The sequence below is a fragment of the Scleropages formosus genome, chromosome 2, assembly GCF_900964775.1.
Source record: "Scleropages formosus chromosome 2, fSclFor1.1, whole genome shotgun sequence".
Taxonomy (NCBI): domain Eukaryota; kingdom Metazoa; phylum Chordata; class Actinopteri; order Osteoglossiformes; family Osteoglossidae; genus Scleropages; species Scleropages formosus.
Window position 1 is genome coordinate 27,313,241 of NC_041807.1, and position 26,788 is coordinate 27,340,028.

Below are 26,788 nucleotides of genomic sequence, written 5' to 3' on the forward strand. Positions count from 1 at the left end.
TAATTGCCACTGAGCAATGACTCTAATAATGTGGAAGGTGGGATTTTTCAGCCTTCCAAATTATGCAGACGTTTTATAGATAAGCACTGAGTTTTGCACAAGAGATGTACATGATCATCAACTGGTGTTTTAGTGATATAAAAACCACAATTAGGCAGATGCTTAATTTAGGATCCAGCCTCTGTCCACAGTTTCTCTGGACTGCAGCACTGGAGCATTTTGCTTAGCACAGGGCCAACATAAGCTTCTGAGGACAGGATACACATCACATGTGCTGCAACCCATCCTTATTTAGCCCACACTTTACATGACAGTTTTTCTTAAAACAGAATATAAATTGAAAACAAACTAACTAATAAATAGGAATGGTATATATAGATATATGGGGGATGTTGTGGCATGGCAGGTGTGACCACTATCTAGCTCTTTGGCAGATATGGGGTTCGAGCCCTGCTCCGGGTGCGCGGTGGTTCCGTGGCTCTCCTTGCATATGCCTCCCTCAACATACAGAAGACAGCACTGACAACCCCCTTCTGTTCCCCCCTTGCCATGAAAACCACTCAAGTGGTCACTATGGGTCAGGTTTGACTGGATGGCATCAACAACAAATATATATATATATGTGTGTGTGTGTGTGTGTGTGTGTGTGTGTGTGTGTGTGTGTGTAGTTTACTTTGCACTTGTCAAACCCAATTAAATAAGAATCAGCAAGTCTTGACATTAACTAGTCAATTGAATTTCCACTACTGCAACAAGGACATCAGGCAGCATTGTGTTTGGTCTCGTGCCTTGCAATTCAAGGGTTACTGCAAAATCGCTCTTTGCTGTTGTACGCGTGAAAAAGAAAGTTAGCCAAAACTGATACAGTGTGAATACCCTGCTGTATAAATGGGGAAACCATTGTAAAGCTTATTAATACTGTATGACGCCCTGGAAAAAAGCATGATGATAACCAGGTGTCAACAGAAGCTCTCATAATAGCAGTGTCTTTGAGGTCATGGTGCAGTAATTGGGTTTCAGTCCTGAAATATTTTCAACCTATTGTATCCTTTAAATGTAATCCACAATACATGCAGGTCTGAAGCCTGACTGGATTCCCAGTTCTGAAGAAGTGGTGTAAATTATCTATGAGCAACTGCAATAAATTCTGTACTTTGGTTACATCAGCGAGACATATAATTGATATGCTCATCATACTTGAGTGACATTTCATACAGAGCACGTTAGACTCTGTATATTTAAAGCAATGATATTTGTATTAATGACAAGGCATGGTCTGACTCCTACTCGGCAGGAGAGTGAAGTGTACATTTCTGTCGGGGGGGGTCAGCACCGCACGCTCATTGGCAGGCAGTACGTCAAGATGCCGGAAAGCCGCTCCTGCTATTGAACCGGCTCTGCTGCACCACGCGACCCACAAGACAGTGCACACAGTTGAAAAAACTACGGCCAGATAATGGCAAAGAGTGACTTCTTTTTCATTCTCGTGTCTTTGGGATACGACTGGTGACATCGCCAAGAAGAGTCACATCAAAAATTAATTCGGACATTTCCTGCAGCACAGGACCAGAGAAGAGTGTGATTACACTTGGTGGAAACTTTTTTTTTTATTATTATTATTTTATATATATATAAGAAGGCATTTGGTTACTAAGTTTGAGCAGGAAATCAGCCAGCATGTGTTCCCAGTTCCCAGTTCCCAAAGATAGAGCACACTTGATTTTCTTTCACTTGTCTGTCCACTTTGTCTCACACAAATACTGCTCACACTTTGGAATGAACAGATAGAAGATGGAATATTAATTGGTTTCTGTTACATTAGAAGCAAAAGGAACCTGGAACAGGATTCCTGAGCTTCCCTTTAAATGCAGCGTGTTTGTACTTATCTGGAGACTGTGAATTCTCTTCAGAAACACACACAGACGTAGTTACTTCCCTTTTTCTTAAGAGAAAAAATGGTTAAAGAACCCCTCTCAGCATCAGCATTTTAGTTCCGCCAGTGCATTTCGGGGTTTTCAAAAGAAGTGGCGACGAGAAATAGAGCGAAGTAGAGCAACTTAACCAGTTTAAATACGATTCTTCAGAGAACAAAGGAACTTCCCCGTATTTAATGTTAGAAATTCAATCTAATAATGGACCTTTGGGCAATTTTTTTAGAAAAAGAAAAAACCTTTTCGAAACGAGTTCTCGCAGATTAAGTGAAGTGGTAGTGCATAAATAATTTATTTAAAAATCTTTTTATAGAACATGGCCTTTGAGATTCATAATTCTGTTCACATTAGCCAAGTTGAAAATTTTAAGTTTTAATAAATAGGTATTAAAAGTTTAACTAATATTAATAGCACCAATTAAAGGGCAGACTGGAGAGTTATGGATCACTCTGCAATACTGGAAAAGTAAAATGCAAGGTGCTTAATGGCCTCCTTCCATTTGTTTTACCTTCAGTAATTAAGTGCCATTAGACAATTGGTGGAGAGTGATTTCAGACATTAAAAGCATCTAACATCTGTGTTTATCTTTATAAACAACACATTACACAACTTCATTAAATGATAATGTAGGATTTTCTAAAAAGCCTCATAAACTGCACACGGAAACAGTTATTGTCAGAATCAAAAAGTAGTTTTTTTTGTTGCTTTTCCCTATGAGTGACAGGTACATATCTTCTCATCCTCAGCTATATTTAATGGGCTATCATAATATCCCAATAATGGACTGTAAAGGATGACAGTGTAAAACCAGGTGAACCACTGAAAACTCTTGTCTGCATGCAGATCATAGATGCTTCCCCTCAAAATTGTTCCTGTTAGGACTGTAAATCATGATAAAACAATGGACATCTACTATACCTAAATATTAAATATTTATTTTTGAAAAACTTATGCGTATCACACATATAGAAACATACAGCAGACATACACCGATATATGTGCGCTTACTGTATGCATAAACAAGTATACTGTATACATGGGGCTGGGTTTTACCTAAAAACAAAAGACAGACATAATATAATATATTTCTGTTTTCATATCATTTCTGTTTCAGTGCTCTATCTATCTTCATCAATTGTAGGTAAACGCTTCACATGACTTGAGGCCTCAACAGGAGCTCCATGACAGCTGAAAAAAAATCTGCATGATTTGAAAGAGTTTGCTGTGTTTGTACTGCGATTTACTTTATTAATCAAGCGCCATGCAGCTAGAGTGCACTCGGAAGTAATCCCAGCAATCTAACGGCAAGCACAGAGCCGTGATGAGAGAGAAAGAGGACGGGAAGGAGTCAGGGTGAGAGACAAAGCGAGAGCGAGCGGGGGGGAGATGCAGCGCAGGTCTGTTTCCTCGCTTCCCAGCAAAATCAATCTCAGGGGCTGTCAAGCTCACCTGCTGGCTGTCTTCCTCCCTCTATTACCCTCCATCACCTGGCCTCAGGGACAGCACATTGCACACTGCGCACAAGGCCCACACGGGCTCAGAGCCCCGCGCTGCGCTAACAGGCTGGGCGGAGGAGCGGCGCGGGAAGCGGCCAGGACAACCCAGCCCCGAGGGGAAAATCACATACATTTCCCCGAAAAAGGCCTGCAGGGGGGCCACAATCACGGCTGCCTGATTTGTAGTTGGCAAGATTGTGTGGTCGTTACCACTCGAAGGACGGCACCAGGGCAAGAAAGTCATCGGTGGCCTCTGACAGCTACGCTAAATAGCAGCTAACGTGGCTCTGGGACCTTGCAGAAGGCAAGCTTATACAAAGGAAGATTTACATCACCTTTTGTTTTAACCTTTTTTCCACACAGAATAGATCAGTAGGGCTGAGAAAATAAATAGCCCCTGCTTGCAGCCAGCCTCTACTGCATTCCGCATGCTTTACCTCGCGTGTCTTTTTGTCCGCTCAGGGAAAGATCTAGACAAAGAACGTGGGCAAATTCTCACATAAGCCACTGCAGAGAACCCCTTATCCAAACACGTGGGTGGTTCTATATATTTCCCCTCTTGACCTTGTTTCTATGGTTCTCAATTCCGTTTCAGGATGCGCAGGGGCTGAGGGGGAATCGGTAACAGTGGCAAACGCTGGAGCGACACTAAAACACATACACCCACTGTTTGAGCCTTAAATCCACCCGGGAGAATATTTAGCAACAACATCCTTCGGTCCCTGTCTGCTTCAGACCGAGACATAAATCCATAGGAAGCCCAAACTCCCTGCAATTCTGGTCTTTCAGTCGAGTCCCTCAAGGAGAACTTTCAGTTTGATTTCCACCTGCCTGCGTGGTAAAGTGTAAGCCCAGTAGACATTCCCTCCTCTCTGTCTTCCAGCTAAAGTCTTTGTAGAGAATAATGAGTGACGCTTCCAGACTCTGATATACCAGCTATGAGTGCGGTGCAGAAAAAGAAACAGCTCAGCACTTTATTCCAGTCATTTCCTTTTGAACTTGTGCAGTTCGGTCGGATCTTCATCGCTCCTTCCAGCCGAACTCCTCATCGGTGCATCCATTCCAACTGGTTATCTATTAACTCACATAATTGATTTCCGCCTTGCACGCACGTTTGTGAATTCACACATAAGTAACTGCGTTTTTCTTCTGTACTGCTGTAGGTGGCAGCCGTGAGCATGAAGGCAACCGCGGTGAACTTGGCGCAAGACCAGAACATTTTCAGCTCACATCCCGAGCACAACTTTAAACAGCACAGGTCTCTGGGTGAAAGATTCTGTTCACCAAAGCCAAAATAAAGACGCATTTAATCTGCGTTACTGAAGTTGTTTTGACAGGATACAGCTGAGGCCTAGCTGAACGTGAAGACATGAAACAGGGACCCCAGCAGCTCTCTCTCGTTGCATGACGCCGCTGCGAGTCGCTCCCCTCACAGGGACTCCCCCCCCCCCCGACACGGGCAAGCGCAGCCACAGCCTCCAGCTCCCATATACAGACTCCTTTGTGCGTCTTAATTTCCAGCTCCGAGTCACCACCGGCACGTTTTATTGGACGTCCCCGGAGGCCGATTAAGATATAATTTCTCATTCAAACAGATGCTCTTCAAATCCGATGGCAGTCCCCTGTGCATTGGTTGGGGGGGGGGGAGGGCAGCGCTCGAACTCAGGTGGGAATTATATGCGAACACAAAGCGCGGTAAAAAAACGCCGCCTTTCAAGCTTAATCGCGATGCATCCCGGCAACTGTGTCACAGGAAGAGGGGCACAAACAACGTTTAAAAGAAAACAAAAAGGAGAAGAAAGGAAACAATGAGCGACGGATTCCTGCTTTGGGGGCTGCGGTCACGTTTCCGCAAACAAAAACCGACACTGCTTCAAATCAGATCTGTGCCAAACAGGCCTGAGTGCCACGGAAAAGCCATTTTAATTGCGATTCTTATTAAAGTCTTTCTTCATCATTACCACTCCCTTGACTTCCATTTCATCTGCCTCTACTAATGAGGACACTGATTCGATATAATACTCTCACTTACGGTGGCACCTCAAGAAGAAAAATACACATTTTGAGGCGTGTAATATTTTGACACAGTTTTCAGCTTGTCTACTCATTTAATAGGCTAAGTCATGTTTGCTTTGAAAAGGGATTATGAATTATTGATGAAAAGCGACGATTTCCAGCAAGAATTAGTTTTTGAACAATCCACACGGCTGAGTTCTTCTTCCAGGTATCCGACAGGAGCTCCCCACCCAACGCCTCTGAACCACAACTATGCTTCCTGGGCTCTCCTGAGCACTGTGCCTGTAAAAACCCCCCAGACAGCCTGCATTTCAGACTGAAAAATCTGAGAGACTACAATAAACGCAGTCCTTGGCAAGACAAGAAATGTGAGATGAAAACCCCCTCTGATTGGTCAGTGACCGGAAGGGGCGGGGCTACTGGACTCGGGGTAGGATTCTTTATTAGCTGTATAATAAAACAAGTTTAGGGGTTAGGGGTACGCTTATGTAACTTTTAGTAATAGTGAGCATATAGATGTGTACAACAAAAATGAAAAATAGAAAGCAGAGGAGCGCACACTGTGCAGCACACAGCCTCCATGTGTGGAAAGCGCATGTACCGCAGTACATGTACCACAACAGCAGTGTATTGGGGGTATGATAGAATGCAGCAGCAGGTGGGACCACCCATGAAGATGACCTGTTTGGGGTTTCTTCTCACTTGTCCTCTCCACGGTCTGTGGCTGTCAGAGGCAGATGTGCTCGAAATGCAGAAAACCATAGGAATACTGGGAAATTCAAAACGGCAATAGCACTCAATTGGGCGGACGGGCACATTATGTTACCCACCGACCCTTTTATTCTTCGTTCATTTAGCTGACACGCTTCTCTAAAGCAATATACTATGTAAAATTTGAGGACTAAGGTACTCCCAATGCTTTACCCATTTACACAGTCCATTATTCTTACTACATCGATTCAATGCAAGTAGCTTAAGCAATGGTACTGCAGCAGGACTGAAACCCAGGTCCCCCAGTTGCAAGGCAACAGCTCTAACCGCTACGCCACCTGCTGCCTCCCGTTTGAAAGGCATAACTAGTTCTGGCCGTGTGAAGCCATTCTGGGTGTAATGTGGACTCGGTATTACTACTCAAACAAGATGACCTGAGCGCAAAGCACTCTGTCGCTGTGGCTGGAATTTTTAACCAGAAAGGGCTTTTAGGCAAAGCTTCCCTCTTCCGCAGCACAATTGATGCCAATTTCCATTTTGACTTTTGACTCTTCAGCTATGAGCTACACTGCCAGGAGCGAGAGTGATTTACGCTTGAAGTTCAGCGATGAGCTTTCCCTTGTACATTCTAGGCCGGCCAAAGGAAAGTCGCTTAAGTAAGAAGGCAGATTTTTCAGAAAAAAAAAAAAAAGAAAAAAGGGAAAAAAAAAAAAAAACAGTCTGTCAGAAACTTCAGAGCTTTCTTGTTTATTTGCTTGTTTGTTTGTTGGCTTTTTCCGGAGGACTCTGAAACCACCCATCTGCTGCATCTCCTGTGACACCACTTCAAGCGCTCAAGTCGACTGCGTTCACAGCTCAAAACTCTGGCAGATAAAAAATGAAGCGGCTGCTTAATTGCCATGACTGTGGGGGTGGGTTGGATGAACCTACAGCTCCACGCTTCTCTGGCGGCGTGCTAACCGCCACGCTGAAACAGTTCCTCCGCGCAGCAAAGACAAAGAGTTTCCGGGCCGAGGAAAAGGAGCGGCGAGCAGCATGGCTTTCTGCAGGCTGCTGCGTTCAGGGAAGCATCGACAATGTTCCGTAGGTATCCGCCTATGTGGAGAGGTGCGGCACGCGCCCTGCTGCGACGGAGCGTGGAAAACACGCCGCTGTGATGTTACGACAAAATGCAATGGAAGCTCACCCTACACTCCACAGCACTGCGTGAACAGACATTGCGACAGTGGAAGATAGGAAGGCCCATCACAAGAAGCTGGGTCCCAGTTTATATTTTTTCACTTAGGAGGCACTTCTGTTCCAAGTGACATACAGTGATTACTATGAAAGACTTTGCCGAAACCTTTATCCAAGGTGGCTTGGGTGAATTTGGTGTGGGCTGATAACACTACACAGTGTTCATTCGAAGTCACTTTGGAGAAAAGCATCTGCTAAAGGCATACATGAATATGCACTGCACAAAACTCCATAGTCATTTGCCTATTTTACAACAACAACAACAACAAATAACACACACACACTAGAGGCCATTTAGTTACCATCTCACCTGAAACACACATCTTTGGATTGTGGAAGGACACCAGAGTAACTGGAGGAAACTTTGGCAGACACAGGGAGGACTGGTGCACAGGTGAGGCAAACTCAATAAAAATCTAGTGGTGATCGAACCCACGTCCAGCTGCATAGCGCAGCTCAGCTCAGCTCACCGATGCTTCCCATCTCCAGAGCCCGCATAACTAAGCATGGTCGCAGTTTCATGGGCAACAAGTAGCAGCAAGGTGGTTATCGACATTACAAATTACCTAATGTTGTAGGCTGCTTTTCAGAAAAATGTCTGCTAAACAAATAAATGTTTTGGGAACAGAGAACTGGCGAGCACACAACTCCCCCACACGTTTACCCCCCCGCACCCATCCCTTGCTCGTGGGAGCTGTTCCCAGCCCAGACTGTCTGAGCCTCGAAGGAGTGCCCCTGCTGGGTGCAATATGCCACCCATCTCCTTCTGCTGCCAAGACCACAGGGCCTCCCTAGTTCCACTGAGGCTCAGCCCCAGTGCGCCACGACAATTAGGTCGAGATTTACGATCGTTACAAATGGGGTCGCAAACATGCCACAAAAACCTCAACATTCGCAACCCCCACATTCATCGCTCCACCAACTGACGGTATCACAGGGAAAACAACTGCTCGTACATTACCGCACAGGCTCACAGTCACGGAGCCCTGCCCACATGCACGGTGACGTGTGGCGGAATTACCGTTTCTATTGCAGCGGACAGAGATGCAGCAATGTCGTACGGCTCGTTCTGTCTTAAGAAGTCAAATGCAATATAGCTGCTCTGCTGGAAGTCACAGCATGGTCAACATGTCGCTGTTTCCAAAAGCAAAAAAATACATTGCATTAAGCAATGGGGATAAAAAAAAGACATCTCGCAAGCAGCTTTGTGGAAAACACCTAATAACAAAATTCAGGTGGACTCCCTGGGTTTTACCCCCCTGGATGATGGAGAATACGTGATACAGTAGTCTGCTCGCGCCCTCAGTGTAGGGTTCCCGTTCTGCATACTGGCCTTCCTACGGCCAGGATGCACCTGTGCGTGACCCCTGTGCCTGGACAGAAGGTAAAGAAGAAGGTGTGGTCACAGTAAACCCAAAGTAGCACAGTAAACCAATGAGTGTTCCAAAGGCAAGGCTGAGAAGGAACATGCCAGCAACGATGGAGAAAACCACCAGATGTTGAAAGTTTTGAGTCTGAGGATGAGTGTGTGTTGGGTTTTAGATTTGAATCCTGGAGCAAACATACAGCTTCGAAAATACAAAAAAGTTTACATATATAAAGGATATGAAACAAAGCCGCAAACAGCGTGACAGATGTTCAGGCAATCCCACGAGCAGACTGACGTGTCCAAAGAAAGGAGGTCCCGAAGAAATGCTGAACATCTGGACATCTCCGTGGCTACAAGAGCACTCTGCGTACTCGCTGACATGTGCAGCTCCCCGGAACGACGTGCCGCTCCCCATTTCTGAGCCTTCTGAGACTTTTGCTGATGTAGATGGTTCCTGTGCTACGATTTACCACCGGCCCACTTGGAGACCTTAAGAAGCAGACCAGCATTTGTGTATGCGTGTGTGTGTGTGTGTGTGTGAGAAAGAGAGAGAGAGAGCGAGAGAGAGAGAGAGAGAGAGAGAGAGATCTGATCTACACCATCTGATCGGCAGAAACAACTTCCAGCTCAGCACGCAATTAGGGCACTTCAGGAGAAAACGAACAGCAAATACCGCTTCGATTCAGTCGAGAGAGATGGCCAGTGCTGAAATTAAATTTAAGCATATGCATTTTTCACGTTCTATAGCATCGGTGGCAGAAAGTAGTTGTGCAGTGTTGTAAAGCCATTAGCAGAGCTCTCAGATGGACCAGGCTAACACACATTGATTTAAGTAGAGACTGAAGTGATATTAATCATCTCATCTCTACAGTGGATAAAAATCACACGCTTCAATAAACTGTAATACTAATGCTTTTGATTAGAGACACTTGCAGCACTTTCCCATATTGAAATAAAGACACCATGATTACCATACTTCCCAATCCTTTATGAGAAAATTGTGGGAAAATTAAAAAAAAGCAGATAATGAGCCTTGTGGGTCATCTTCAGGTGTGTGTAGATTGATGATGTCAGTAGATACTGTAAGCGCTCCATCTGTGATGTGTGCTACAAAACGCTGGCCAAGCCACATGAGTTCCAGCCCTGGCGTTTGGTCAAAGCCCACTTGGATTTTAGTCCAGAAAAACTGCTGATGAGCTTTGCTGATGACTGAGACTTTTGGAAATTCTCTGAAAGCGAAGCAAGAGGAATGAGAGGGTTTGAGGTGTGTAGGTTGCACAGACTGCTGACGGGATGATTAACATCCCACCCTCAAGAAGACGAACCCCTCCCACTGGCCCTTGACCACCTCTGAGAAGCAGTTGGTTGACCCCCCACTAAAGCCAGGGTCACTGCCGTCTCATCATTAGCACTTACTGCCCCCGTCCCCGTCGCAGGGAGCCACGGTCAGGGTCACCAGGAGTCAGAATGTCTGAGACGAATGCTATCTAAGCTCCTAGGTAATTTGAACTCCTCATGGAACAATATTCTGTTATTTTGTTCAAAACAATCAGACACTGTGTGTCATCATGGCTTCGGTCTTTAGCCTGCCCTTTAACTTCTTGGTTGCTTGCTTTGGAGTGATTAATATTTTTTTTTCTTCTACGGAAACTTTCAAAGTCATTGTTTCACCTCCAATTACTCTTTTAGCACACATTTGCGAATGATCAGCGAATATGTGGAGCGCGAATACAGGATCGCCAGCAGGACCCTCGAGCTGGGACATTAGATGTCATACGTGTCTTTATTTTCACGAAGCGCTCCTCTGCTGTTTCATCCAGCCATTAAACAGCGACAAGCCCCGCAGTCTGAAAAGCACTGAGCTTGTTTTAGACAGATAGAGGGTAGACTTCATTAGCCCAGGGACCAGTAAGAAGCTTAGCTGTGGCACACGCACCACGAGCGGCAGATTTCACGAATAGGAGGAGGGAGCGTGTGAACGGCGCCGGGTGAATCCAGGGACCGTTCCTTAAAAAAAAAAAAACAATAATAAAGGGGGGAATAGGCGCATACTAAACAAAGCAGGCTTACGCGGTGTATTGATGAGCCGGGAATCAATTAACTTGTGTTGTGATTAATCAATTATCAAGGCTGCCAATCAGGAGATGCAGTGCTTAGCTGCTTCCCAGGAGCCACACAGCATTAGAGGATCGGCGCTGACCTTTGATGCTCAAACAAAAGAGATCAAATTTTCACTAATTCCTCACGCCTATGGAACAGGCCAACCCAGCTCTCTCACGCACTCATTTCCATATCACAGATATAATATACGCCCAGCGGTGCTGCAGGTGCCGGCGCTCCCCAGTCAGGGCGTAAAGCGCCGCACGAAGCGCGGACATTAAACGCATGCGCACGCGCGCATGTCTGCATGGACACGGCCGCTGCCGTCGCTTGCTTCTGTATTTGCTATATAAAATAATTACGTACGAAAATATGACTAATGCTTAAATTGACTGAATTACAAGTAGCCTGTAGAAGTTAACATAATTTGATACTGAAAAGAAAATTAGTACAATACCCCTTGAGCTGTAAGCTTGACCTAATTCAGATGGAGATTTTAAAGCCGAGAGAAAAGGGGTAAAAGATTAAAGGCAATTCCATTACAGTCCACATTCCAAAGTCCGTATATAAGCTGCCTGCTGCGTGGCGCTGCTACGAGACGGACGTGCGTGCGGTAGATGGCACGAGCTTTGTTCCCTACACCAAATCCCCCTCTGCAGCAGCCGGCCGCGATACAGTTAACTTAGTTTTCCACAAGTTTCCGCAAGAGTTGGATGTTGGTGAATTGTTGATGAAGCTAAACTCGTTGCTGGGGTGCTAGCGGACCATAATCACTGCAGAGAAACACATAAGTGCACTAAAAGCACCGTTGCCTTGGAGTTCTCTAGTACCGCAATTACACCTACATCTCTGGCCTCAGGTGCAACCAATTAGGCTGACAGAGAAAGCTGGGAGCCACTCCACAATGCGGATGCTATCTCGTGCCAAATATGGCAGATCAGATCATGCAGAGAAGAGGGCAGTATGGATTAAGAAGGAGAAGGAGAAAAAAAAAAAAAAAAAAATTCTTCCCATTTTCCAACTAAAAGTAAGTGCAAATGATGGGCCGCTGTTGATAAGACGAATAATGTTAATCCGGCGCCCTGGGTCCCCTCGGCCCCGCACGCTCCCCCTCTCCCATCTTTGCCATCAATGGCTGTGAGCGGGGTCAGCTACGCCCACAGCTCCCCCGAGGAAACGGCATGACGGATGGAGCTCTGAAAAATCCTGATTCGATTCAGCTCATTTGATAAATTTATCGCTGGCATTTTGAAAATGAAATTAAAGGGACGTCTCACAGAGACTGTTTTCCAGCGTAGGTGCCATAAATACATTTCATTTGCCTCAGTATAAAAGATGGAGAGAGGGAGACCGACTGAGAGGGTGAGACCAACACAGAGTTTCCCAGTAAAGAACCTGGAGAAGGTGTGTGTGAGACTCGCATTGTGTGTGTACTGACTAACACAATAGAAAAATTACACGCAATATGCTGTACCACCGCTAACAACGTGGCAATTCTATTTGTGTACAGGGAAATAAGTACAGGTGCATTTTCTGTTCAATATGACGGACAGATTTACACTCTGTGACACCTAATAATTTAATGCATGATATGTCCTCATGAGGAGCATCAAAGGATGTTCAATTTGCCTGTGAGGTTTACAGGTAGTGGGGGCATGGTGGTGCAGTGGGTTTGGCTGGGTCCCGCTCTCTGGTGGGTCTGGAGTTCGAGTCCTGCTTGGGGTGCCTTGCGACCGACTGGCATCCCGTCCTGGGTGTGCCCACCCCAGCCTTGTGCCCTGTGTTGCCAGGTTACTCTGGCTTGCCATGACCCAGCTTGGGACAAGTGGTTTCAGCCAGTGCGTGTGTGTGTGTGTGTGTGTGTATATGTGTGCGTGCATGAGTGTGTTTACACATATGTGTGAGTTGCATGCCAGGGCTGGGGGACTGATGAGGCATGAGGCAGTACAGGGAGGTCTTAGACTTAGAGAGCTTCTATTAAACAAAAAATGAAAATCTTTTGTTCTCCGTCATTCCATCTCCACATGACCTTCATTTCTATCAGGTTCGGCCAAAAAATCCAGAAGGGGGCATGGCTATACTCCTCCGTGCCAGTGTGGATAGATGAATATATGTGTGGTTACTTTATTCACTTGATATGTGTTTATGCTAAAACTGAAATAAATGAAGTAAAAAACAAAAAATTTATCCATCAAGCCACTCGGTCGCAGGAAAGGAAAGCTGAATCACACATTTTGTGTTTTATCTCTCCTTTCGGGTCGACAGGCATTTTGACGCCGACGATGTTGCCAGGGAAGTCAGATTACGCTTACTTACTCACTGCCAGAGCCGGAAGCTCCTTTCCGTCGCTCTGCAGCTTGTGGCCTCCTCTCCCTCCCCACAACTGAGCCATCGGGGCTGCAGGTAGCAGACGGCCCAACAAATGCTGCACATCTGTGCGTTTGCACGGCTAGCATTGGTAGAACTGAAGCGATGCTTGTACTGAGATGGGTATACCCCACTGCTTATCTATCCCGTCTCTCTGAAGAAGCACATGGCTGCTCCATTCCCCTGGGCGGGCCCGCCATCCAAACGCCATTCATCAGGGTAGGAGTCACCGTCACTTAGCTTTATTAGCTTCTGACATAGCCCATGCTGTTCCTCCCTGTTGCCTTTCTTGGAAGAGGGTGTGTGTGAACCTCTGTGAGTGTAGCATCTGTAGGACCATTCTTAGAACCGCTATCATTTTAGCAAAGTTCGAAAGCACATAAATGCAACTGAGTCTATAAGCCTGATGACCATGGCATCACTTCATGTTGAAGACCACAGCCTTCCATCCTGCCTGTGTGAAAGAGCAGATCTTATTCAGTCCCAGTAGTGGACAAGTCCACAGAAGGTCCATATTCATCTTTGCCATCTTTAAAGCCTTTCTGTAGTTTCAGAGAGTGATGCTGGTTGCTGGAAACCCGATCGACCACGACTGCTTCGAAGGAAAGGACAAAACTGCACAGGCGACAATGTGAAGCATGTTTTGGTGGATTTCAGCAGCCCTCAAAGGAAAGCGTGTTAAGGTTTTGCTGCTACACACTGCGCAGATTCCTGTCACGGTCTTGACTGCGGTTTGTGTGCGTAAGATGCCATGCGCAAAACCTTATCGGCCGTAATTCCCTTTGAAATCGATATCTTGGAAAACACATTCAGCCTCTGGAACACAACACGCCACATGTATGTGACGTTCATCGGAAACGTAGGTGCCATGTTTGTACTCACCACGTCCTGAAGACACAGTCGTATCTGAAGTTTAGCAGGAAGGGAAAAGAAAAGGGAGAAGTATGTTAGATTTGCAAAGGCTCATCTTTCGAGACATGAAAAATAACTATGCAAGCCAAGCTCCCTCCAGTCTAAAGTCGCATTGCACAGGTGTGATAGGTGCACAACGTATCTGCTAGATCTCCAAACAGAAGCAGAGAAACATACAAAAGCTCATTTACTGAATCTTGCCTCTTCTACTGTAGAATTTTCACTGCACTGGCCTGCTGTAGGAAAGAACATGGTCTTTCATGAATAGATTCAATTCCAGCTGGGAGGTACGGGTATGACTGCAGCTTCACGATTTCAGGATGCTGCTTTGTAAGCTGCTCAGGCCAGACTTTTACAAACTTCGCATTATATGTCAATGCATTTTATTCATATGGCTCTCCCCTCTCCTGTTCAAATCACATGGATAAGAACATCATTTTATTTGGCGATGCGCTACAGCTATGCATTATCAGTACGTGCTTAGCTTTTGATTTCGCCCTCTTATTCTGTGGAACTTTCTGTTCCAGGATTGTGTTCATATGTTGCTCAAAAACTCAAAAACAGCCACTGAAGCATACAGTAAAGGCAGCAGTTGGTGATGTACATACTGCTTTAACGTTAATAGAAGGGGTCTACAGACATTCCATCTGGTCCATAACTCCTCAATCAGAAACATGTTCATACAGCATTTGCTTTTTATTTGGCAGCAAAGTGACCAATGAAGCATGTATAAAAACATAATTTTCAAAGCTTATTTTTCATACAGGAAGAGGAAAGTAAAACTGGATGAATGACCAGGATATGGAATGTGTTTTCCCTTAAGTATATACCTGATGCAAGGCAAAAGTGTCTCTAAATACTGAGAAATTAGGACAAATCGTGAGGCCAAAGCTTACTGAAAAAAATGTAACTGCAAGGTTTAATGATTCACAGCACTTTGAGAATTATGTGCCGTTTTAATCAATTAATCAATGACATCAAGAAAGGAAAAAGATCACACCTCCCAGGCTGACTGATAATCAATTTTCCGTCATATACAGACTTTGCAATTAGTATATACATATGTGTGCTTTGGGAGGAGCAGTGGTGCAGCTGGTAGCACTCCAGAGTTGTGCATGTGGTCATGGGTTTGAACATGTCTCATTCTGTGTGGAGTTTGGATGTTCTCCCCATGTTCACATGGTTTCCTCCAATGAATCTAATTTAGTCCATCATGTGTTTCAGGTGAAGTCCAAGTAGCCCTTAGTGTGTGCATGTGTGTGAGTGAAAGAGTTGGCGTGTGTAATTTCCCTAAGGTGGACTGTCCAGGATGTGCCCTGCATCATGCATGATCAACATGAATCTGCACTGGACAGTTGGTTACTGAAAATTGCTGCGTGTGTGTGTGTATTTAAAAAATGTGAATATAAAGTTTAAAATAGAAAAGACTCCATGGACTCCATGATTAAAAAATAGGGACCTAAATCCATTTAAGACAAAACACATTTTCAGATATATGGACAAGAGCTGTATTGGTTGGTGTTCACCATATGCTTCCCTTCATTGCAGGCCAAATTCTGGGAGGCGCCATCAGCCTACTAGACCAATGATAATCACCGTAAAGTAAAATTTGTCTAAAATGTTTACACACATTATGCTTTGAGAAAAGTTGCTCCAAACACTAGCCTTGTAATGTGTATATGAATGGGTATAGAAATAAAAATATCTAAAAGAAGTGTGCTTAAGAGGTGACAAGAAATTGTTCTTCTCTATTTTAGAAAGGCATCAGGAGGGAGCTTGGACCTACAAATAGCTGCAAAAAATAAACCATAACTGTCATGAGTCAAAGTTAACCATAAATGCAATCTTCTTGAGAAAAAAGTAAAAGCAGCAGCAGTGAACAGAATTATTATTATTATTATTATTATTATTATTATTATTATAGTTCTAAATGTTTCACAGCTTTTCAGTTTTAATTAATACTAGACAAAACATGAGGTAGACAAAAACATGCAGGTAATGTATGGGATAAAGATTAATGGTAAGATCCTTGATTGTTTTGTGTACTCAGAAAGAAATACATTTTAAACTTAAACGTATATGCATATCGTCATCGAATGTACCAATGTGTATATGTATGTTTGAAGGAACTACGACTTCTGATTTTTCCGATTTTCTACATGCCATAACAATATGTGTTATGACACTTTACCACAAAACCTGTAACATAATACAGCAGCAGCATGACAAACAATTGCGCAGTTGAGCGTTTTCACCGTATTGTTCATTTACTTAAACTTTGCACCAACTACGCATTAATGTACAGACACACAGCTGGCCAGGAAGAATGCGCACAAAAGAGACAGAACGGTGCTTGGAAACACTAAAAGGTGTTGTTATTGCAGAAGACAAATGTCAGGTCGGCATTAAGACAAGTGGTTTATGGTTTATTCACATCGCCCGATGTTCTGCTCAACCCAACCGGTGCACGGAAGCTGTGGGCTTTGAAAATATTCTCTGACCTGAAAATATACTGTGCCGAATGGAAAGCTTAATTTCTGTAACTTCCGTAGAGCTGCCATGCAGAACCTCTTTACGTTCTCTCCCTCTGTTGCACACACATGCACACAGAGAAACTGCCAGGCTCAGCATGCCTCCATCACACTGGATTTCCAGAGATGCCTTTCCTCCCCAGTGGCCTTTATTATGGAGCATTACAAAACCTGGGTTTCATTTCCTGTAAATGACTTGTTCATCAATCCTCCATTTAGCTCCGGTGCAGGTCACTCTACTTGATCTCTGAATCACTCCCCAGAAAGCACCCCTCGCACATCACAAAGCGATAGCGCTCGCTGCCCGAGTCCCTCAAACGCCCTACTCGTCTTGCGTTTCGCCTTTTTGTTCAGCAGGGCAGCGGTTAAGCAGAGCAGGATCCATCTCACTGTAATGATGCGAATATTTGACTCAGACTGTAATAATTTGCACGTGGTCAAGTGTTCAGCATCCAAAATAAGGCATGCAAGATGCCTGTAAGCTCATAATTGGGGCAGAGACTTTGCCAGCCAGATGCATCCTGGCAAGTGTGCAGCATCCAGGCTGTCTCAGCCCTGGCGGTCCTTCCTGGAGATGATAAACACTTCCAGTTTAATTTAGGACCCCCGGTGAAAGCCAGCGTCCATTCCGCTCAGCGCTTCGGAGTGCTCTGTTTACCCATGTAGCAAAAATCCATTTAAATATAAATGCGTGTGCAAATTTTTTACAGCGCACCAAGCCAGCAACACTTCTCGACCCGATCGCCCTTTTCTTCATATTTAATAAAAGCGCTTAGCCCGACATACGCTTTCTTTAAAAGAAGCACAGGGCTGCTGAGGCACTTGATATGAATAGCCCGTGAAGCAGCGCGCGAAAGAATGCACGCGTACCTCTCGTCCGTTCTCCAGCATCGCAGCTCAAAAATGGATGTGACCTGCGCTCATTTCCAAGAACAATTCCACCGTTGTCCTTTTCCGAGCCACACAGACATACATACAAATGAGTGTTTTTATTACAGCGCGAGCGGTTATGATGGCAACTCATGATAGCGCAAAATGAAAGAAGTATGGTGATTATTTATTCTCAAAAGCAGGCGACAGTGATGGATGGCGGAACAAAAAAAGGCGGTTTGGAATCCGAGCCGTTAGGCGAGTGACAAAACGTCGAGGTGGCAGGCTGCGTAAACACAAATGCTTTGCTCTCAGGTAAGCTATAGATCTCCTGCTATCGGCTTCTCGATTTCCATTCGCGTCAGTGGCGGCTTAGCTTGATTTCAACGCTAATGTTCAGTGACCATCTAAGTCCATTTTATCCAGCAACGTGTCCCCTTCGGCCCCCGGCAGCCCCGTCTCGTGTAAATACGGAGAGCATCGACACGAACGACCCGCTGGGCGTTACTTAGGCAGGAAGAGAGAACGGCGGCCTGCAACGGAGTCCGGTTCTCGAAGGAAAGCGGCTCTCCAAGGTCACCTTGCTCATTTGCATCACCGCGCGGACAATCGGCATCTGGCGCTTCGGCGACCTCCTCCGCGGTGGTGGGCTCTTGGATCCGCGCCCCACCTGCCCGTGTCCCGCTGCTCCCGAGGATGGGTCAAACTCCATCACGCGCTTCGCGCTCAAACTATGCGCAGCGCCATGATGCAAAAGACTTCAGAGAAAGAGCTACAAAGCACAGAAAAGTCACCAAAATAAAGCTCATTCGAATGGCTTTTCTTTCTGACGCCACCCACATCTGGGCCCGACGTGTGCGGATGCGAGAATGTGTGCTGCGTTCCTTCTATATTTGTGCGCGCGCGTGCGTGTTTTTCAAAAGGGGCGAGGGGCTGCGTGACAGCTTCCCAGTAGGAACGTGCATTAAGCACCGCGCGTGTGACAAAGACACAAAGTGAGAGCAAGAGAGCAAGGCCACAGGAACGGGAACATGCAGCGAGTGTGTATGTGCGAGTGACGGCAAGAGCACGCGGCTGCACAAACGCACGTAACGCGAGCGCGTGTATGTCTGTGTGTGCACGCGTGTGCGTGTGCGCGTGACAGAAAGAGACGGCGCGGCCCTCGGAACGCGTGTACCCCGCGCTCGAGTGTCACCGGGAGATGGCACGCCTGCACCCCGTGTGCCGAGGGCCCCGTCACCGCGTGCTCTAATTGCATGCCGTCCTTTGTCTGCCGACATCTAAGCCCCGCGCATTCCTCAGCGGCACCGTGTTCTTTGCAGCGCAGCCGCGCAGTCACTTTTAATCAGGAGGAATATGAATGTAATAACGGCGTCTTTGTTGCCTGATTCATGGCGCAGTTGGCCCCGGGCTACTCGTAAAACGGAGCTGCTGCCTGTCTCATTACAGCTCAACCCCTGGGCATGACTGGGGATCAGCAGCAGACTTGTCACTGTTTACTTCTCTAATCTGATGGGGGGGAAAAGCGGCACAAAGAGGCCTTTGTGCCAACGTGCATTTTATTTACTTAGTGTAGGGGAATTAAAGCGCGAGCAACAGGGGAGTCTTTCTGCGCTCGGGGAGCGAAAACCGTTCACAGGGGTCAGTTCGCGCTCGCTCATCGGCGATCCTGCATCTCCTCTTTCAACGGTCTCACCCGCCATTCAGCACCAGGGCTTGAAGAGTTCACGTCACAGTCACATTGCTCGAGCAGCACTAGTCAGGCATCCCGCTGCTCCCGAGTTACTTGTTTCCCACGGTCGTGGGTGGAGGTCCGAGCGTGGCGGCGGCAACGGTCTGTCCAACGGTACGGCCTCGCTTGCTCGTGACACGGGAAAGCGGGAAGTCTAGGATGTTCGAACACACCTTCAAACGCAAATGTGACCTTAATAGTCTATACTCTATGTGTCTTAACTACTTCAGTAGGAGCAGCAGGAAGAGTAGCGGTTAGAGGTCCCATCTCACAATCAAAAGGTCCCAGGGCCAGTTCCCCGCTCCCACTGTAGTGCCCTTGATCAAAGTATTTACCCTGAACTAATACAGTAAAAACTGGCGCACTCCATAGATGAGTGAATCATTGTAAGCATATTCCTGTTAAAGTGGCTTTTAAGAAAGGCGTCAGATAAATGAAAAAAATCATAATAAAAAAATGGTTTTCAAATTTTTTTTTTGTTCATCTTATGTATCTACCAGAATAAGGTTTCTGAAATTCATGTGTGGCTCGTATTGCACATTTCCTCCCTAAACGTGCCTGTCAGTTTTTTGGTTTTCCTATTTTGAAATCCCGATTAGATGCCAGTTGTTTTGCTCTGACAAACTCAGCTGTTTTGAATAAGCAGTTCTTGAAACAATAACTGACATATGTTTATTAAAGAAAGCATCCACACGCAAAGCTCATATTTATGAACCACACATCGCACAAGAAGGATTATCTGAGCCAATTCAAAACACACTGAAATACGCACAAACGTAACTCACGAAACACGACAGTTTTTCGCTCCGATTGATGGTTCTGCAGTCTGGAGGAGGTTAAGGAAATTACCCAACATACAGTACTTTTAGTTTGTTCTTAAGATGCTCCTGATTGCACACATTTCATTAATGCATGCAGTCTTTACTGGGCTCTTACACATTTGTCACTTGCAGGTGTTAAATGTACATATTTCAACTTATGGAAGCGCTCCCTCCAGATACAGATGCTGCCGATGCCTGTGTTTGACAAGCGGCACCGAACAAAGCTCTTTTCTCTCCTTCATTTAGAAACATCAGTCCTGCAGCCCCCCAACCCCCCCCCTTCCATCCGCCACTGAAAACTAGTCATCTTCCATGTGGACGGAAACGCAGCAGGATGGCATCTGCCGGCCCCATGCAGCCGGGGGGCAGCGCACCAACCTGAGGGCAATAAGGGCCGACGGGGGTCCAAAAGGGGTCCGCCAGGCCAACAGGCTCAGTCAGCGGAGCAGCTGGGGGTACGAGAGCGGGCAGCGCGATCAGGGCAGTGTGAGTGGGAGGGGGGCACTGTGTGCTAACTGAGGAAGCCCAGGGCTGGAATCAGTGCCCCCTACAGGCGAGCTGAGGTGTATTTCCCTGGGAAAGCTGTGAGAACTAACCTCCGTTAAGTTTCGGCCTCAGAACGTGATGCAGAAACAAGTATAATTAAAGTAAACCCAATTACACCAAGACATTTTTAGTTACTAAAAAAGACCAATCTTTGTATGTTGAAGCAAAAAATAATTATTGAAAATCATTATATGGGGGATTAATGTTTTGAATATGAGACACAAAAACTATGTTCTGCAGCTTCATCAAACTTTCCCTGTCTATTCTTGTCCCTTGCACGTTTGCGATAGCCTACACTTATCATATCACCATAAATCTGTGCGCTGCACTGCTTTGGTCATGTGGTTCAATTAAAGATATCGATCGCCTGTGTCCACGAGCAGGGGGACTGGAGAGCGGGGTATCCACTGCAAGTCGTGTTCATCTGAGCGGTCCATCCAAGGGAGGAGTACGGTCAACCCCTGTCTCCTCAGTCAAGCCCCAAACTGACAGCGAATGTCCTCTCTGACGCTGACATGGCACGACACCCACTGGCTGTCCAATGGACCTCCAGTCGCAGAGCTCAAATGTCCATTTCAGCAGATTCTTGACTTTGGGGACCAGATTCAGAGCCTTAAATAACATAGCATTAAAGAAAAAGGAAACAAGCAGACAAACTCAGCGATGTCTAAACTTTCCTCTCTACACAAATGAATTTACAGCTCTACCAAGCAAAGAGATGCATGAAACAGGCAGATTCACACTTTTCTGAAAAAGAACTATTAAACTGCAATCAGCGGCATAGTTTTCGGTTGACTGACTAAATATAGATTTTTTTAATATTTTGTATTAATATGAAGCAGGTGGAAAGATCTTTGACACTGGTACTGCTAAATTCAGCTACACACTGCAGTCCTTCAGTCATGTCCTGCGATGTTGAATTCAGGCCAGCCTCCCCAGTCGTGCCACAGGTCTCCTTCACGGTGACCTGATCTGTTCCGACGCCGGAAGGTCTGCACTTCATCACTACAGGTGCAGGCCTGATGAGCCATCGCCTGCTCTGGGCACCTTCCAGAGGGATTTGAGCTGAACTGGGGCCGTGTCTGTCAGAGGCTGGGCCTCAGGGGAGGGATCACGGCGCCAGACGCGTCCTTCTCAGCGTCATCCAGAGACATGACTGGGCTCTGTCCCATGAAAGACCCCGATTGGTCTTTCTGGTCAAGGTCTGCCAGTTACACTCTGACTCATACCAGCAAGCAGCCTTTTTTAATAATGAAGTGGACTGAACACAGAAAAATTCACGTCTACAAAACCGACAAGGGCGCAGTCCTAATTTATATGTAAAAACTTTATGTTCATCCCTTTATATTTATACCATCCTTTTTCAAGCAGCCAATAAACGGATGGATTTACCCGCCATATAGAAATTAATGAGCGAGAGAGAAGGCTCATATCAGTGACTGGATTAAAACAGTGTGGTATTGACAGCATGACCCCAGTGGTCAGCGCCCTTTGGCCTACAGGTAATTATCCCAGTACTGAAGTATGCTGGCACTCGATACCAGCTTTGAAACACGGCCCACTAGAAGTCTACGAGGCTATGAGGTTGGGCTGGCAGGTCACGGCACGATGAGCAAGTTCATCATCAGAACTTCTGGAAGAAAGCATCATTAGCATTCCAGCAGGATATATTAGTCACACTCCCAAGGGGATCTGGGTCTGACCTGATCTCTCTGGCCTTGACTAAGTCGCAAATGAGCTTTGAAACCCAGTGCTGACTGCCAGTAACTCAAACTAAACTGTATCATACCAGATGACGTTTTTCTAAGCAACCTTAATCACTCAAGTAAAAAGATAACTCAATGAAAGGGATATATAATGCAGAAAATTTGCACTGGCCTTGGATAAGAATTTCTGCCGGGCAAGTAATGCAGAAAGATTATCTGAAACCCTGATAATTAAATTCAGTGAACTTATGGACAGTTAGTTATAAATGTACCCTTATTTTCATATATATATATATATTATACATATAAAACCACACTGGCTGAAACCACTTGTCCCAAGTGGGGTCGTGGCGAACCGGAGCCTAACCTGGCAACACAGGGCACAAGGCTGGAGAGGGAGGGGACAGACCCAGGACGGGAAGCCAGTCCATCGCAAGTCACCCCAAGCGGGACTCAAACCCCAGACCCACCAGAATGCGGGACCTGGCCAAACCTACTGTGCCACCATGCCCCCTATATCCATACAGTATGTACAGTATATATAGATATGATATAAATAAGGGTACATTTACAAGTAGCTGTCCATAAGTTCATTGCATTTAATTATCAGAAAAAAAAAAATTATATATAATATATACTGTATATACATATATATCTTTTTTTCAAATGCCTGTATTTATTTTCTGAAAGGAAAAATTACAGTGTGTCATACATTCTACTATTTCTTTCTGAACTGGGTGAAGTATTATAATTTATTTTTATTTGGAAACATTACAGTTTGCCCGTATCACAAGTCTGGACTAGTGAAAAAAATGCAGATTCATTTGTCAAGATAACTCGAATAAAATGAAACAAAACTCTGACCTAACAAGCTGACCCAGCGTACAAGCATTTCCATAGCAAAGACAGAATATTTCTGGGAAACAGCTTCAGTAGAATTTGTTTCCCTCACTTTTTGCCTTGTTCCAACTATCAGCTGATCAAAACAAAAGACAAATTAATTTCTCAACAGCCTCACTGCCGCAGCCAGTTAGAGCTCATAATGTTATTCGGGTAAAATTACTTTAAAATGAGCACGGAAATAATAAAACAAATAAATTAAAAAAAAAACAACAAAACTAAACAATCAGTAATTTAAATGTTAACTTTCTACAGATAGCATAATACAATTTCCTTCCTTGAAATAAAAACTCAGTAGTGTCATCATTACTTTAGTTCTATGTCACTGTTGTTACCTTTGCCCACAGCTTTTAATCTATATCAGTATCCATGCAAATAACATGGACCTCCATTCATACAAACATGCTCATTTCAGCCACAATAATTACTTTGTATGGTAATCGAAATATATAGACCAAGTGACCTTTGATGTCTCACTGATGTCAAGACCAGATGTGCTTTCATATTTCTGTGTGATGTACACTGTGTTCAAGCATTGCCATGGTCCCATCTGCTAAACTAAACTAAAGCTCCATCAATGGCAGAGATGATAAACAGTTAGCAAAATATTAACAAACACGAATAACTAGTGGAGGCCCCGCTGTACTGAGCTGTGCATTTCTTCATCGTAATCCCAAGAGGAATGTAAAAGTCTAGATAGAAGAACCTTAAAAATAGAATATTAATAAATGGCAAAAAAATAGATGGACACGTGGATAGCCGTCCTGAATTTTAAATTAAAACTATGATTTAAGAAAGAAAAATATTATTAACTGAGGGTCAATTCTAATGAATTCCTTTATCTATAAATTAGTTATTTTAAGTTACAGCTTAAAGATAATTTATTCACTTAAGCTCCTTATCTACTCTTCTGCAAAAATATATCTACAGAAACAAGAGAATTTAAATATGTATTGCCTTGGGTATTTTTTTATTATGGAGATTATACAGTGTTAGTGAAGGTGCTTTTGAGGTCTAGTGGTGTCCTTGTTAAAACTGGTGCAACAGCAATGTAATGTCAGACTTTGGTAGTGTGAGGGGTGGAAGGAGAGTTTCTTCTTTCTCCCCCTCCCATCTCCCAAGGAAAGGTCATTGCGATTTTCTCCAATAAATCACACAGAGTCCTTCTTCCTAACAGGGCTTGACCTACATCTGCATCACAGGCTTCCAGTGCAGGGCAACATCTGCTGACTTACAGAAGGCGAGTGGCGTCTAACTTGTTACCATTAGTTACGGGGCGACAAGGAGAGTTCTCTGTGTGCTCTGGGAATGATCAGGAGTAGTGTGGCACGGGCAGTTCGGACTTTTCTACATGCCGACACCTTTTCTTACAAAGTCAGCTTCAACGTGCCTGGCAGGTGTAGCAGGACAATTAAGGAAAGCTAAAGGAGCAACGACCTTTGATCGACTGGCAAGCAGAAACCTACTGAGAGTGAGTCCATGGAGCTGGAGAGAGCACCTGCCTGTGCCCACTTTGCCCTTGCATTGTTGTTCCAGGCTGATGGCCTTCTAAAGAACCCAACTGATGGACAACCCAGTTCTTAAAAGAATCCTTCTCACCTTCCGGCAGTGACCTCCCTTAACCGTTCCCTTCTGCGCGTATGCAGATGAGCGTGGCGCTTGGAGAGTGCAATGTTTCAGTCAAACCTAAAATGCACATTTGCAGCAGAGCATGTATAACAAATTTACCATCAGAGATAGAAGTGTATTTTTTCCAAACACTTGCATGAACGATTAATTATTCATAGGCGGAGTGCTGCAAAAGCGTATGCCCTCACTCTTTCCAAGCAGAATTCAGCTTTAATTAGAACGGAATTGCACAAGCGGGGTGTACCCTGCTCCAGTCATTTCCAGCAACACAGGGAGCACGTTGAGAGAGCCAGCTCATTATTTACTAATGAGCTGTCTATTAATGAATATGGAAAACATTTATTGTGGAGCACTAAGGGTTCATTTGGATTAATTATTGTACTAATGCAATGGAATGGAAACACAATAAAGGAAAACATTAACATTTCAAGAATGCATACTTCTCGCTAGGCAACAGTTGTCAAGAACAATGACGGCCTCTTAAAAAAGAAAAACAGCAAATTTGGCGGGGGCTGATATCATGTTATGAAGATGGGACGTTTAATATGTTACACACCACCACACGCTTCTTGGCACTGGGAGCTGAACATTTACAACTGGACTGTGAAGCATGACTCTTAAGATGATGTAAGTTAAGCCTCTTGTTCCATGGAGGGTCATGATGACAATTATTTACCCATTTATACAGCTGGATAACTTTTACTGGAGTGATTCAACATTGCCTAAGGCTACTATCAAGAGCAGGGATTCAAACCCAAGGCTTTTAACTGCAAGGCTAAGGCTCTAATAGCTTTGCTACCTGCTGCCCCATTAAGTATGTAAATGTGTATATTTAATGTCAGAGGTTTACATTAAGGTTCTGCCACTGGCTACAAAAGGCTCTTTTCTTGTTGGGCCTGGTCAGAAAATAGAGATGTAAATGCTATCTTCAGCCCCGTCAACAGACCTCCTGCCGAGAAGCTCCGGGTACACGTTCCAGTACAGATAATTGTGCTGCTTAATCGAAGGAGTCAAGATTTACTTTTGCAACCCATACAATACAGTAAAAAGCCATTCCAAACTAATTACACTGCTCATAACTGAGATCCAGAACATCTCTTGAGTTCCCACCACCCCGTGTGGCCTGTCAATATCATTTGCAATTTGTCACTGGCCGAGATCAATACAAATGAAAATAACAAACACAACTCTGAGAGACTGGATATATAAATGAATACGAAATCGTACAGCTTCAGCACAATTAAATCTGGTGGTTATGGATAGAAAAGATTTGGAGATTTATAGCTTCTCCATTACATGCTTATCGGGGAAGCATGGAGGCAAAATTGGCCATATCGGTACCAGGAAGGAAATAAATAAATAAAATCACAACATTGCAACAACAGTTTAATTTCCTACAACAGTATTTTGCTCCAAATGGTTACCATTGGTACTGTAATCAGCAGCCGAGAGGCAGTTTTTCCTGCTGGAGTTTGTCTGGGGTCACAATGGGCCACCGGTAAGTGGAGCGTCATTGAACAGATGGCTGTCACACAGACACTGGGGTTTCAGTGTGAGGGCGAATAGCTGCTGGGCATTTTGCTCTACCTGGAGGAGTCACTCTAGTGCCCCAGCTTTGTCCCTGTGGGCTGCTGACAGGTGACTGCATGGGGGGGTGACTGTGGAGCGGGGAGACGTGCTGGGGTATGGAGAAGGGTTGTGATTCCCGATGTCTCCTGCAACCCGGAGCTCCGAAAGTTAAGGTCCATTGGAGTGAGTGAGTCAGATTTTACAGGATTTCAGAGGACACTACAGCTTTGAACCCCATCGGCCTGTCCCCGCTCCCACCATGATGTGAAGATACAGTGAAAAGTGTGCGTGCACTTGATTTGGTTAACAAATGTTAGCGTGAAATCAGCTGACACGTCTTCCCAGC

At 45.0% G+C, this 26,788-nt stretch overlaps 1 protein-coding gene across 3 annotated transcripts in view; it reads right to left on the minus strand.

The window, feature by feature from the left end:
- LOC108936988 (cadherin-4-like) overlaps positions 1-26,788 on the minus strand; it is a 304,253-nt gene that overhangs the window by 158,404 nt on the left and 119,061 nt on the right. The window contains exon 3 of one of the 3 annotated variants that reach the window (XM_018756687.2): positions 14,109-14,132. The exons of 1 other annotated variant lie outside the window; for it this stretch is intronic. In XM_018756687.2, coding sequence (XP_018612203.2) covers positions 14,109-14,132 — 24 coding nt within the window. Of the gene's footprint in view, positions 1-8,411; positions 8,435-14,108; positions 14,133-26,788 lie in introns of those variants that run through there. One more of the 3 variants, XM_029247237.1, reaches the window with a different exon arrangement.